Source organism: Lichenostomus cassidix, chromosome 12, assembly GCF_008360975.1.
Source record: "Lichenostomus cassidix isolate B80296 chromosome 12, HeHo_3.0, whole genome shotgun sequence".
Classification (NCBI taxonomy): domain Eukaryota; kingdom Metazoa; phylum Chordata; class Aves; order Passeriformes; family Meliphagidae; genus Lichenostomus; species Lichenostomus cassidix.
This window is the reverse complement of record NC_139493.1, coordinates 13,906,611-13,921,197: the sequence shown is the minus strand read 5'-3', so window position 1 is coordinate 13,921,197 and position 14,587 is coordinate 13,906,611. Positions and strand designations below refer to the sequence as shown.

The 14,587-nt window shown below is 60.3% G+C and overlaps 1 protein-coding gene across 1 annotated transcript; it reads right to left on the bottom strand.

The window, feature by feature from the left end:
• Window positions 1–1,517: 1,517 nt before the first annotated feature.
• Window positions 1,518–13,514, bottom strand: SEMA3G (semaphorin 3G). Its single transcript, XM_085072805.1, has 17 exons — window positions 13,399–13,514; window positions 9,829–9,989; window positions 8,767–8,829; window positions 7,133–7,252; window positions 6,379–6,469; window positions 6,177–6,293; window positions 5,760–5,902; window positions 5,566–5,680; window positions 5,393–5,462; window positions 5,078–5,222; window positions 4,586–4,817; window positions 4,381–4,472; window positions 4,074–4,115; window positions 3,679–3,904; window positions 3,239–3,378; window positions 2,482–3,147; window positions 1,518–2,445 (listed from the first exon to the last, which is right to left on the bottom strand). Exons 1-16 carry the CDS (start codon window positions 13,484–13,486, stop codon window positions 2,683–2,685), a joined length of 2,310 nt encoding a protein of 769 aa, XP_084928931.1. The 5' UTR covers window positions 13,487–13,514; the 3' UTR covers window positions 1,518–2,445; window positions 2,482–2,682.
• Between the last annotated feature and the right edge of the window lie 1,073 nt (window positions 13,515–14,587).

Below are 14,587 nucleotides of genomic sequence, written 5' to 3'. Positions count from 1 at the left end.
TGAGGGGCTGTGCTGCCCAGCCTCTCCTCCCAAGCAACTAAAGACAGGACTAGAGGACACAATCTTAAGCTGCGCCAGGGGAGGTTCATGTTGGACATCAGGAAGAATTTCTTCACAGAAGGGCTGCTTAGGCATTGGAATGGGCTGCTGAGGCAGGTGGTGGAGTCGCTGTCCCAGGGAGTGTTTAAGGAAAGGCTGGCTGTGGCACTCAGTGCCGTGGTCTGGTGACATGGTGGTGTTGGGTCATAGGTTGGACTCGATGATCTCAGGGGTCTCTTCCAACCTGATTGATGCTGCGATTGTGTGCTGAGGTGTGAGGCTGCTGGGGCCAGCCCTGAGCTGGCCAGCAGCTCCACTTTCACCGCCTCGGAGGCTGGAAGGCTCCAGGGTGAGCGAGCACCCCTGTGCTGCACTTCCTTAGGAAGTGGGATAAAAATAGGAGCAGGACTGGCGGCTGTGCCTGTCCCCTCTGCACGGCTTTGTTCTGCTGCCGTTCCCACACACACCCCAGCCCCCAGCACTCCCCTCACCCACTCCTGCCCCTGGGACAGCGCCAAGCCCAGGGAGAGCTATTTTCCCTCTGCAGAGACAGAGGAGCACTGTCCTGGATCTGCCCAGGTTGGTGTCTGCTTCCACCCCCCAGGGTGCAAGAGGGCATGTTCATGGTTGTTCAGCCCCTGGAAGTTTCTAGGGACACAGGTTGCCTCAGTTGGCTGATGATCACCAGAGACAAGGCTGGAAGCCTGCAGGACACTGTTCAGCCCTGACAAAATCCCTCCTACTCCAGCCTTAGTGGTAAATCTACCCAGGAGGACCAGGCTCAGCCATCCCAGAGAGTTTCTGGGAGCAGGGACAAGGCCTTTGGAGGACTGTTTGCTTCTGTCTCTGTTCCTGCTCAATTTGAAGCATCGCTGGCCCCAGTGCCTCTTCTGGCCTCTCACAGCTCACCTCAGGGCGAGGTCCCACACACAGCAGAGCCCTTAGGACCCCTCTTGGTGCCTCCCCCAAAATGGGCAGCCCAGCTCCTTCTCTGCAGAGCACAGGGGTCACTCGGAGGCAGAAGGGAGCAGGCATTCCAGCATGGGTCAGTGCAGGCACTGCAGAGCTGTTTAATCCGAGCCCTGAGGAATCAGACTCCTGTCTCTCATTTCTGGCTTTTCACCCAGGTCCCTCCTTGTCTCTGCTTGTTGGCTGTCATTCTCCTGTGCCCCCTAGGCCTGCAGTTATCCAAATCCACGTGCTTGGCTCCCATCCGGCCCCATAAATCAGTGCTACCAGTGCCTCTCCCCTCCCTGCAGGACATGCCCCAGCCTGCCAGCCCCACCACAGCTCTCCCATCCCAGGAGACACGTGGAGTTTGCAGGAGAGGTGGGACAGGTAGCTGGAGAAGGGAGCCAGGACCCCCAGCCCAGCTCCATGGGATAGGGCAGTGCTGCTGAGGGACTTTGCTCCCAGGGAGCCACTGCTGCAGCACAAACACACACACACAGGGAGGAGAGATGATATCACGGCCTGGCTTTGTGTGAGCTATTTAGGGCCTTTAATTATTATTATTATTATTATTTTTCTTTCCCGTTCCTCCAGCTCTGAACAATGCCCGTCCCGGCGGGGCTGCAGTTCACACCATTGTGTGGGGCTGCCCTGCCTCAGGAACGGGCAGATCTTTATCACCCTGGGCTGAGCTGAGTGAGCTCATGTCGGGTGAGGAAAGCAAGGAACACCTTGCTGGTAGCCTGGAGGTGCGCTCCATGCACCTTCCCCCCCAACCCCTGCATTCGGGGGAGGCCCTGGGTGCTGGTTTAGCTCCACCAGGCAGCAGGAGCCCACCCAAACCAGCCGTGTCCCACCTAGCCCTGCAGGGCCACCAACCAGCAGAAACCACCTTGGCTGTGGTGCAGCCCCCCCAAACTGTGCTGGAGCTACCTTCTGCCTGTCCCCACTCCCACCTGGGCACAGTGACAGTAGTGGCATTGATGCCTCTCCCAGTGTTTACCCAGGAACAGGTCTAACCTGCCCACAGCTGTTTGCTTTTCTCCCCAACCCTGTCCAGCCCTAAAACTGTGGCTGTGGGGGGAACGGAGGGGAAGTGGGGAGCTGCACCCAAACACAGGCTGGCACACTGCTGAGCATATCCCAGTGCCAAGGGAAGGTAGGAAGGAGCCCTGTCCCCTAGAGTATACGCTGGGTGGCACAGCGGGTGACAGGGCTCCTCCTGGACACAGAGGCTTTTTGGGATTATGCTGGTTTTCCCCCCATAAGAGCAGGCATCATCTTCCCCAGGCTCTGTGCTGCTGTGGAAAGAGTCTGGAGCCATCAACTGCTCACCACAGCACCACACTTGGCCCCATTATTCATGAAGGGATCCAGCCAGCATCTGGGTGACAGCATGGCCTGGGTGGTACCACACCACCATTCCCCAGCCCACCCAGGGACCATGGCCCCCACCTGCAAGAGCACCTGCAAGAGCACCTGCAAGAGCACCTGCAAGAGCAAGGGAGGCCAAACCACCCATTTGGGAGGTGATCCTGCAGCCACTGAGGGTGACAGGGACCTGCCCATCCACTCCAGCCAGAGGGACCAGGCTGGCAGCACTGCAAGCCACCCACCAGGGCAGGAGGCCACCAGCAGCATGGGGAGCTGTAGCTCGCCCACAGCTGCCGCATGTCCATTACCCTGCCCTCTCTAAGTGGCCGGTGCTTGCCGGGGCACACGGTTCCTCTCGCTGTGGGGTTTGGCTGTCCGTCCCTTCTTGGCCACATCCACGCCAGCCAGCACCAGCTTGGCCTGGGCCAGTTTGCTCTTGCGGTGGTGGGGGCGGCTGCTGCACCAGAGACGGGCACAGTACTCCTCCACCCGCCGCGGGCTTTGGGAGCTGATGAGGTGCATGATGTCCTTGAACCAGGTTTTGGGAGCCTGTGGTGCCAGCCGGGGCTCGGAGCAGAGTAGATGTGCGAGCTCGTCCCCTCGGCCCCGGGGGAAGCTGTGTGCCAGCTGCTCGCTGGCGATCACCTCCAGGGCTGTCTTGGCCACCGTCTGGGTGAAGCCGTGCTCCAGCGTTTTGCAGTAGTAGATGCCGGCGTCGTGCCGGTGCAGCTTGCGGAAAAGCAGCCCGTGCTCCGTCTGCAGGATTCGCTCATCCGTCTTCACCTGTTGGCCACCGCAAGGTTGGGGGCGTTCAGGTCTGGCCCCACATCCCTCCCATGTCCCTGCAAGGGGAGCAGGTGCAGGGGTGCCTCACCTCATCCCGCTGCTCATCAGGGGGCCTCTGGACAAACCACTGCACGCTGGCCTGCGGCGACCGGGGCACGCACTCCAGGAAGGTGCTGTTGTCCTCTGCCCCGTAAAGCACCTTCTCCTCAACGCTCTCAAAATCATCCACTGGGGCCAAGACAGGCACAGGCTTACAGGGAAGGCAGAGCCAGGCTTTCACCTGCCCGGGTGTCAGCCCCCCTTGGCCACCATGTAACTTCATCCCCTTCTCTCCCAGTGGACAGACCCAGCCCCAGCAGCACCCACCTTTTCTTGGGGCGTGCCTTGATCTATGAGATGGGGAGATGAGGGTGCCCAGCCCACCCAGAATGGCCCTAATCCCCTCTGTGTGCTGACGGCTGTGGATGTCAGGACATCCTGGGGCACCTGGAGGAGCCCCTCAACCCCGTGGGCCCCCCAGTCTCTCACCGGTCAGGTTCTGGTCCAGACACTGGTGTGCAGGGTTGCTGTGGTGGGTGCCCTGGCGGCGATGGCGGCGCTTGCCGGAGGGCTGGGAGTGGGTGCAGGCAGTGCCGTCCCAGGCACAGTAGGGATCCCTGGCCAGGCAGCACTCGGCACAAGCCGTGCCATAGGACTCACAGCGGTGCAGCCGTACCTGGGCCACCCCCAGGCTGGAGCCCACATAAAGCATTTGCTGGGGGAGGAGCACCAAGGGGCTGCTGTTGGCAACCTCCATGGGCACAGTGCCCAGGAGCCCAGCCAGGACACCCAGGGCAAGCACCACATGGCTTTGAGAGGCTGGTGACCACAGCTGGTCACCTGCCCTGTCCCCAGCCCCGTGGCCAAGCCACAGTGGTACTCACACGCTTGACGGAGATCTCCATCTGGGTGATGGGCACAGGCATCTGCAGGGGAGGAGAGTGGACATCAGGTTGGCACAATCCTCACCACGGACAGCCCAGCTCATTCAGAGCCACCAGGGCTTGGCGGAGAATCAGGAGTGTTTTGGGGAGGGTGAAAATACCCGCAGCCACCCTCTGCCCGCACAGCCCTGAGACCTTGTAGAGCCCAACAATGCAGTGACAGCCCTGAGCCTCCATACCCAGGTGTGTACCCACCCTGAGCCCACCTCACTGCCCCCTCCCTTGCAAGTAGGCCAATAAATGTCACCTTAAAAACCTGCAGCTCCTCCAGGATGACTTCCTCAGTTGTGGCTGAGCTTGTTTTCTGCAGTACCACCACCTTCAGCACTGAGCCGGCATCTGGGGGCCGAGGAGGATGGAGATGTGAGCACCCTACCATCACACAGCCCAGAGGTGTGCCCACTGAGCCCCAGTTCTGGGGCTCCTTCCTGCACTCTGCTGCTGCTGCTCACCTGTCCCAAGGAAGAGGATGTCGTGCTGCCCGTCCTCAGCCTCCACCCTGTCCACCACGAGCTGGTGCAGCCGGTGGGGCAGGTCAGTCTTCACGAGGAGGGGCCGGCGGTGCCGGGGGTACATGGGCTTGTACATGAGGGGGTGAGCACGGGCAAAGTGCAGCACCTCATCGGGGAAGTCCTTGGTGCTGCTGTACTGCCGCCGCGGCTGGTTGGTGGTCTTGCTGGGACACTGCAGGGACAAGAGGGGACCAGCTCAGCCCAGCCACCCCAGCACCCATCCCTCGTTCCCCCTCCATCGCCTCTCAGAGCTGGCTTGGGTCCCTCCCTACCTTCCAGTTTGGAATCCATCTTTTGCTCTCTATTGCCAGATCTCAGCAAACCACCAGCTGACTTCTCCAGCAGGTGAGAAGATGGGAAATGGCCCCACCACCACCCCAGAAGAGCAGTTGGAGAAGTGGAAGGGACCTGGAGCTGCAGGGAGTCACTCACCACACCCGGCCGTGGGTAGGGCACCCTGCCCTCGTATGCACCCCACTGATGGTGGGGGCTCTCCCGGTGGGCAAAGGGCCCGTTGAAGACCTCCCGGATGTCGGCCATGCGGTACACACAGACGGCAGATCCCCGGAAAACGTGGCTGAAAGGGGACATAGAGTGGGATGAGCAGAGCCGTGCTTGGTGTTGTTGGCAGTGGGAGCACCAACATCCCTGTGCAGACCAGGGGAGCAGCCAGCAACCCTTGGTGACAGTAACGGGGCAGGTCATGGGCAGCTGGATGTCCCCAGAGGCTGGAACAGGACTACCCACCTGACGGTGCTGAATAGGGCATAGATCTCCGGGCTCTTCCCGTCCTTCGTCCTCAGCAAGAATACATCCTCTGGAGATTAATATATAGGGTTTTTCCCAGAATCCCAGGGGTTTCCCAAAGCCATCACCTAATGGACCAGCCCTGGTGAGGAACAGCTCCATGCACCCCTTACCCAGCTCATCGAAGTAGGTATCGATGCCACCAGGGCCAGGGACAGAGCACACCAACCGGGCTTTGTTGAAGGTACTCCACTTGTTGACCAGCACTCTCTGGCCACCAGCATCATTCTGCAGGGACAGGGGGCATCAGGGCCACTGCTGTGATTTGGTACAACCCTGTCCCCCGCAGTCCCCACCAACGTCTTACCACGCAGACGCGCCCCACACGGCTGACAATGGCATGCTCCTTGCTGTCTGCCTCCACCACCTTCTCCGTGAAGAAGAAGTAGGCTTTGTCATTGTCCCGATCATCGTTGTCTGGGATCAAGTGGGCTGCCACAAATTTGGGATCTACAAGCAATAGCCAGCCATGTCAGGTGGGGAGAAAGGGCACAGCCACCACCTCCAGACCCCTGCGCCATGCTGGGGCTGGATGCCAGCCAGGAGCACCCCCAGACCTCGCTGCCCCCATGCCTTTCCCTGCTCACAGCTGGCACGGAGGATGCTGCACCATGGCCACAGATGCTCTGGCCACCACGGCCACAGATGCTCTGGCCATCACAAGGCTTGTGGTCCCTGGCATTAACCCTCCTGGGGGGAACAGAGGGGCAGAGGGAGCTATTACCATTGAGTAAGCGCTGGTCCACCTCTGTGCGCAGGGCAGAGCGTGTCCCCATGCTGCGGAAAACGCCGGGATCACGTCCCAGGAAATCTGCGGTGAGGCCGGCATAGAGCTCCCCACCTGCAAAAACACCCAGCCAGCTCGCACAGGGACCATTCCTGGCCCATGCCCTGGAGACTCCCAGATCCTGAGGAAGACAACCCACCAATGACGGTGCTGGCGAAAGCACGGCTGGGCTCGTGTGGGCACCTGCCCCGGCCGCTCTCCACGCTGCTGGGATCCAGGCTGAAGGTGTGCTGGGGAGGGGAGCAAACAGGTGAGTCCTGGGCTGTGCCTGGCCATGCAGGGGCCAGCTCTGGTCCCTGCCCAGCCTGCACCACACTCAGTGTGCCCAAAGGCCCATCGGGAAGCAGGATCCATACTTTTTGAGGTAGGACTGATCCTATGAGAGTGCGAAGCAGCTGAAGGGACCCACCAGCCCCACTGCTTGCCTGCCTGCCTGGTCACAGTCATCATGGTACAGGCAGGGCTCGTGCTGCCCAGGCAGGGCTCCTGCTGCCCAGACAGGGCCAGGCTGTGAGGAGGGAACAGGGGGCCCTGCCATTCCTCCCCAGCACTGATTTATGAGCAGTGAGTTGAGGGAAGAGAAAACGCCACCCACACGTCAGCCCCTGTCAGGACACCAGCCCCTGGGGACCTGGCTGTGAAGGCAATGCCAAGCCAGACAGGTGGGAAAGCTGGGGAGGGGGTAGCAGAAGGACAAAGGGACAACAGGGTCCTGGTTCCTGACACTCCTCCCCACCAGTATTCAGGATAGAGCAAACTCCACATCCATCCATGGATCCACATCCATGCCATCCCAAGGCCCCTCAGGAGAGAGGCTGGCAATGGGGATCTACATTCTGGGGGTGTCCTGCCAGGGATGCTCAGGGTGGGCCCCCACCACAGTGCTGCCCTACCTCGCCACGGTGCCCCACATAGACGAAGGTGCACATGGGGTGGAAGGCGCCCGTCCCACAGGCCAGCAGGTGTGTCCGGTTGTAGGGATGCAGCACACGGACATAGTTGGCACAGTCGGTCTGGGGGGACAGCAGGGAAGAGGAATGGTCACAGGGTCTTGGTGCCTTGCCACTCCCAGCTCCCTGCCTCTGCCTGGGGCCCTACAACAGTGGGTAAGCCCCAGCTCTGGCTCCCTGGACTGCACCCAGGCTCTCTGCCTCCAGCCAGTGCCAGGGATCTGGGATGGCAGCTTGTACCCACTGACAGGGCTTCATGGACTTCATCTAGGTGGTCTTCAGCCCATTGCAAAAGGACAGAGCTTTTTACTGGTCCTCCTGCTGCCAAGAGCATCCCAGGGGAACCTTGGGATCCAGCTGGCACCTGGGCACCTCCTCTCTGTGAGTACCATGTGACTCACCTTGTCACACAGTCCATGCCAGCCAGGGGAGCAACATCACCTGCCCAGCAAGCTCCAAACCCTGCCCCAAACCCCTGGCGCCCAGGACGTGACCAGATGCAGGGACATCCTTCCCCGTCATGTTCCTGTTCACGCCAGGGATGAAACAAAAGGAGGAAACAGCAGAGACAGAGACCCACAGGCATCCTGGGTTGCCTCCAGAACAGCCGTGGTCGCTGCTGTCTGGAATTGTCCCCTTCTCTGGGGGACAGTAGCAATGACACCACCAGGGCTGGAGACCTGCCACCTCTCTGACTTCACACATTCTCTTCTGGCAGTTCCCACTGCAAAAGGGCTCCCATCTTTCTCCACCATTAGCTTGGCAGCTCCTCCTGGCCAGCATCAGCCCTGCCTTCCCTCCATTGTCCCCTCTACAGCGGGACATGAGGCCCCTCATCTGCTGGGAACACCGCTGCCGAGCCGCCCCGGGGGTTCCCAGCCTCCTGCTGTTTATTTTCCCTTTGCAAAGAGCCTCTAAAATAGCAAGTGAAAAAAATATATGTTCAAGAAAAATAAAAAGTTGAGCCTGCCCTGGCTTGGGTCTGTCGGTGAGAGCTGGTAAAATAAACATAGAGAGCAGAACAGGGACTCCTGGGAGCAATTTGTCTGGGCCAGGGGAGCCTTCGGGACTTTCTCCCTGCCACAGTCCTGTTTCATATCAGGACAGGGGGATGCAAACAGGGGTAAGGTTTAGGGAACAAGGTCACCAAACCTGAGCCAGTTACAGATTTCCCACCACTGATGACGGATGGGGGACAGCCAGGATGGGCCAGGCAGTGTTGCTGGGGTCTGGAGCACAGCATGGGGGTTTTGGTCCCTCCAAGCTCAGATCCCAGAGCCCAGCTATCCCTGCCCACTCATGCAGCCACGCTGGGACACACTGGCCACTGCTCTGTGGCCATGTGGCTGAGCAGAGCCACCAAGACAGGATTTCCAGAGCCTGGAGCAAGCCTCTTGCATGGGCAGGATTGGCCGCTGCCTCCCTGCCTCAGTTTCCCTCATGCACCAGGATTAACTGGCCCCTGAGCCCCAGGGGGCCATCCCTGGCAGGTGACATGGCACAGCCCCAACAGCGAGGAGCTATCTGGCACCAGGGACCCCCAGCTCAGAGCAGAGCACACATGGGGAGAAACTCACCCCTGGGTCCTTTCCCTTCCGAAAACACTCCTCCGTCTGCCCCGGGCGGGGTGGCCAATAGATCTGGAACACAAAGGGTCTGTTGGAGTAGGCAGGGGGGACAGCAGGGACTCAGCCGTGCAAATCCACATCCCCAGGCTGCTGATGGCAAGGGGATGGAGAGAGGGACACAGAGAGGGACCACAGCTCCTCAGAGTCCAGGCAGCCCAGGACTCCCACCCTACAACCCCAGACAGGACCCTTCCTCCTGGGGAGATGAAACCCTGGCAGTCATAGCCCACAGCTGGGCTGGATTTGGGTGGTCATGCTGGGCACGGCTGGAGCTGGCCTGGAAGGGAGTGGGCTTGTGGGTGGCCTGGGGAAAGGGTGCCCAGGGGATAGCAGGAGTGATGGAGTCCATGTCCCCCACAGCCTTTAGCAGCTCTCAGACCCAGGGCAGCTTGGGTACACAAGCCCTTGACCCCACCGCAGTGACCCAGCATGCCAAGGGGCACTTCATTTCCTCCTCCTCTTTCTTCAGCTACAAACAGCCCAGAGCCATGTTTGAAAAACAAAAAGTCAAAGTAGGGAGGGTGAAGGAGGAGGGAAGCCACCACCCAGCACCTTCACTCTGGTCCATCACCTCTCCCACCGAGGAACCAGGAGAGGTCTGGGGGCTTTGCCAGCTGAACCCTGGCACAGCTTGTTGCAATGATGGATCCCTTTAGCTCCTTGACTCTGCAGGTCCAGATGGGGATGGGCAGCATTCACTCTCCCAATGGCAGTTTTTTAGAAGAGTAGGGACGAAAACACTGCTCAGTACCCAGGAATCACTGTTGGGCTGCACCACCAGTCTCCTAGGCCAATGATAATGACTAATTTCCAGCTAATTGCCCTCCAGCCACCACAGCCAGCCTGCCCTTTCCAGGCACTACAAGTTTTCAGAATAATTTTGAGGCACTTGAGATGAGGCCATCCACAAGGCAGGTCTTCTTTCAGGGTGATTTTGCCTGGCTCAATTGGGCACTGACAGGTCCACAGGGAACCAGGGTGGAGACAGAGACCCCAGGGTGTTCAGCTTACCTCCTTGGCATCTGCACTGGCCCCATCCAGGAGCAGGGAGTAGAGCACATCCTTTCCCCCAATGAAGAGCCGGTCTCGATACTCATCCAGGTAGAGGGAACGGAAACCCAGGAAGCCACGGTGACCAAAGAAGAGGACAGAGCGGTTGGAGCCTAAAAGCTCTGCCAGGGAGAGATGAAAGCATCAGCAGGAGCCATCCAGCCGAAAGAGTTCATCTGAGCTGCTGCTTCTGAGTATGCTGGAGTTGTCCTGAAGCCAGCAGAGCTGTTCACAGCCACTCTGGACTGCAGCACCTATCTCCATCCCTTCCTGGAGGCATGGACATCCCAGCCTCAACCTGGCTGGAGTGCTATTCTCTCTGCCAGCCAAGGACAAAGCTGCAGAGCCAACAATCAGCAGGGTCCCAGGCAAGGTTACCACCCCCAGCAAGGTTTGGCTGAACCATCCCAGGCTCTTACCACGGCCATACCACAGCGAGCTGGGCTGTGCCATCAGCCCCAGGCTGGGCTCACAGAGAGTTGAGATGGTGGCGAGACCGGACATGGAGTGGGCGGAAAGCAGGTCCTGTCCCTGCTGGGTGCCAGCCAAGGACACAATAGCAGGCACCCAGCCAGTGCCATGGGGAAACTGCCACACAAAGCCCGCTGCTGCCATTGCCACCAGAGCTCACTGACAGGGAGACGTCCTCCATGGCACAGACCAGGCTCTTGGGGAGAGACACCAGCATGGGGACTGTGTATCCCTGGCATGCACATCACACTCCAAAGCAACAGGGTCTGGCAGTCAAAGCCCCCAGAGCAGGTCCCAGCCTGAATCATGTGGGATGCCAAGGGGACCCTCACAGTGATGACACAGGGCCAGTGGCTCGACTGGTTTCCAGTGGGAAATGACTTCCAGGGTCAGCGAGCCGGCACGGTGGCGCCCACACAGCTGCCACAGCTGCCAGAGGGAGAGGGCCAGAGCAAATGGCTCAGCTTCAGGGGGCTCTGAAAACCCATCCTGACCCCAGGCCAGGCCACTGTGACTGCCAGACAGAGAAAGAGGAAGAGGACAAAGCGCCATTGATGAGCACAGCTCTGTCCCCGAACACCCTCGAGCCTGGAAGACTGCCAGCCACTGCTGCTGACCCCAGGGAAACACCCAGCCTGAGCATCCCCCACACATGTCACCATGAGAGGGGAGGTAGTGCTGGGACAAGCACAGCTGCCACAGGTCAGGACACTGGGGTACCAAGTCCTGCTCTTGCTGGGGGACATTTGTCACTTCCAACAAGGAGGTGCCCAGCAATGCAATGCCCCATCCTGGTGGGAAATGCCTCTTCCAGAGCCTGCAAGGGAGGCAAGGTCCATCTCCAATAGGGGACAACAGACACCTTCACCCCCATCACACACCCCATCTCTGCTCAAGGGCAGTCCCAGTGCCCTAACTGGTGATGCCAGTGGCACAGAGGGATGCAGCCCCAGTGGCTCTATCCTCATCGGGAAGACCCCTGTGCCTGCAAGCAGAGCTGGCTCCAGGCACTGCTGGCCCCTCCACCCACTCTGGTGCCTCCTCCCTGTCCTCTCAGCATCTCAGGTTCTCCCATATCGCTGGGTCCAGCCCAGGAAAACGCTGTCGTCTCCTTCTATTCTTGCCTAGCAATAATATTTTTCCCAGCTCAGAATAACATTGGCAAAGTCGGCAGGCTCCTTTTATTGTTTCAGGCAAGGCTTCCCCTTCTCCCCCAGACCTGGCAAATTCCTCCTGCACCTCGGGTTACACCAGCTCAGGGCGCCTTCCTCTTCAACTCCCCAGGGAACCATGCCATGCCCCACCCATCCCTGGGACACCTTTACCCCAGTGTGGGGTTCCCATGGGAGCCCCCCTCAAGTGGGGGGTCCCTCAGGAGGAACAGGGAGCACAAGGCTGTGCTGCAATGCTCCTGGTCCACACTGCAGCAAAATGCTCTTTCCCCTCTTACATGGCTTGGAAGTCGAAACAAAAAGAAAAGAGTGTCTTGAAGTATGAGACAGAGCTGGGTACATGGCCACCCCTGCACCCACAGTAAAACGCCTGTCCCTGTCACCCCCCAAACGTCACCTCACAGCTAGAGCCACCAGCCACGCAGAGCCCAGGTCGAGGAGCTCTGCACAAACAGCTTCAGCTCACCACAGTTTTAATTTTGCAGGCTCTAATGGCTTTAATTGAAATTTTCTTCTTTTCTTCTTCCCTCGGGGAGAAGGCGGTGGCAGAATTTGTTTCATGGGAAATTTCAGTTTCTGTTTCCAATTTGGAAGACGAACAGAATAATCAGCTTAAGGAGGAAAAAAAAATAAAATAAAAAGCAAGCTTCCAAAGGTGGCTCACTCCCCGTGGGAGGCTGAGGAGCTTCTACCCCGCCCAGGGCTGCTCCTCGCACCTGGGAAACGGCCCCGCACGGCTGGACTTTGTGCTGAAGTGGATCAGACACTGAGCCAGACCCTGAGCCCCACGATTCACCCCTGCCGAGACCCCAACACCTCCTTTCCTGGCTTTTCCTCCTTTCCAAGCCCAGCCCGAGGAAAGCGGATCGCATCACGGGGCAGAGCCGTGAGCCATCCCGGGCTGCCAGGGTAAGGAGGGGGCACTTTCCCGTTTTCCCGTTTTGCGTTCAACAGGGAGGCAGTCCCTGAGGTCACCTACTGTGCCCCAGGACAGAGCAAAGGATGCAGCCAGCCCTGGGAACCCCCAGCCCAGGCAACACAGGAGCAGAGTTTCCCCTGGCACTGCAGCTCCCGGGGCTCTGGAAGTGCTGGGCTGCCCAGGCCTTTCCCCTCTCTGGGAAGGGGGAAGATATGCATTATCCAATTTATTTTATGTTAATTTTTTTTAGAGCAGGTTCGTTGCTTTGAGGCCAGGAGGAGATTGGGGCGCCCCAGGCTCTGTCAAGTTTGGCTGGAGCAGCCCGTGGATTAGGCTGGCAGAGCGGGGGATGCGGCGAGCCAGAGCAGGATCACAAGGAGAGTTTAATTAAAACCAAGCACTGCCCCCGCAGCCCCCCGAGGGGCCCCGGCACCCCAGCACCCGCACCCCAGCGCCACGGGGCTCGGAGGGTGCAGCCCGGGGACCCCCCAGCCAGCCGAGGGCAGGATGCTGAGCACCCACCCCGCCGGGGGACCACCCACACATCGCAGCACCCACCCAACACACAAGCCAAAGCGTGCCGGGGCCAAAACACCGCCTTGCCTCAGTTTCCCCGCGCTTCGCGCGAGAGACCATCCCCCGTGGGAAGCGGCGGGGCTGGCGCGGAGCCCGGCGGCACACCCCCTCGCCCCGTCACCCGGCTCCCCCTTCCTCCTCCTTCTCCTCGGGGAGCCCCACGTCCCGCGTGGGGAGCGGAGGGTGCCGGGCAGCCACCCACCGAAGGCCCAGCCCACCCCGAGCCCCCAGCACAACCTGCCCACCAACCGCACCAAAAACCGCACTCCGGGCGCAGCGCCCGCGGCTGAGGCTCCCCAGGACCCCACCCGGCCCCCGGAGGGGACCCTGAGGACACCCCTTCGTGGACAGCCCCCCACCCGGCCCGCAGCAGGTGCCCCCGGCCCGGCTCACCGCGGTAGGACAGCCGGAGCCGGGGCAGGCTGTGCCCCGCCGCCCAGAGCCAGCACAGCGACAGCGACACAGCCACCGCCGCCCGCATCCCGCAGCCGCGCCCGCGGCCGCCGGTGGCACCGAGCTTTTATGGGGCCGACATCCGACCGCCCCCGGCCCGCCCCGGCCCGCCCCAGCCCGGCCCCGCCATACCCCATCCCTGGGCGGCCGGGATGCGCGGGGGAACGGCCCCATCTCCCGGGGGTACCCCGAGAACTCCGCACAACCCCGAAGTGTCCCCTGCCAGCAACGCTTTAGACTTTACTGCAGTTCCCTTCCCAAGAAGTGACCCTGCCAACACCTCCGGCTCACCCCTGAGGTTGGGGAGCAAGGGAGGGAAGCTGGGGTACCCCAGCCTCGCACTCCTGGAAGAGTAGGAGAGGGCATACCTCCCGAAAAGGATGCTTAGCGTGGTGTGATCTCCAAGCACCAGCAAGCACACAGCTGTCAGCTCACATCTCAAGCCAGGCAAGCTGGAGACAGCAGGCCAGTTGAGGAGAGGGGCTGAGCAGGGTCGAGGGGAGCATGGGGTGCTACACATAGCCCTGGCACACCCACAGGGCAGGGGATGCACTTCAGTCTGCCTGCGAAGGTGGCAACACCCTGGGCAGGGATCCTGGCCAGCGAGGACCCCACAGTATCCACACCACTCCCATGCCATCCTCCCCCAGGGCAGTGGGATCAGTGTATGTGAGACATCAGAGAATCCACACCGGCTTCACCTGGAAGCCTCAGCACACACAGGCAGGTGTGTCCCCCACCAAAAAACCTTGGATTTCCCCCTGCACAGGATGGAGGGAAAGGAGCAGAGGAGCTGGTGGCTTCTCCCTCAGTGCTCCATTGCCACCAGCCTCATCCCTTTTCCCAGACTGGCACAGGACAGCCCCGTTATCCCCAGCCCAACAAGGGTTCCAGCAGCTTTCTTAATTAAAGCAGAGGTCAGGAAGCTGGAGAGCCCTGGCTCACCCCCAACCTTTTATAATGGAGCAGCTTTGTAGGTCCCCCAAGCAGCATAAACCCACCCCAATTTGCTCTGTGGGCCCTTGGTTTCCCCAAGGAACAGCACGGCTGGGACAGATCCAGCACCCTGGGGAGCTGGGGAGCCACACAGGGCTGGGAATGAGCAAGTAGGAGATGCAGCCGATGGCAA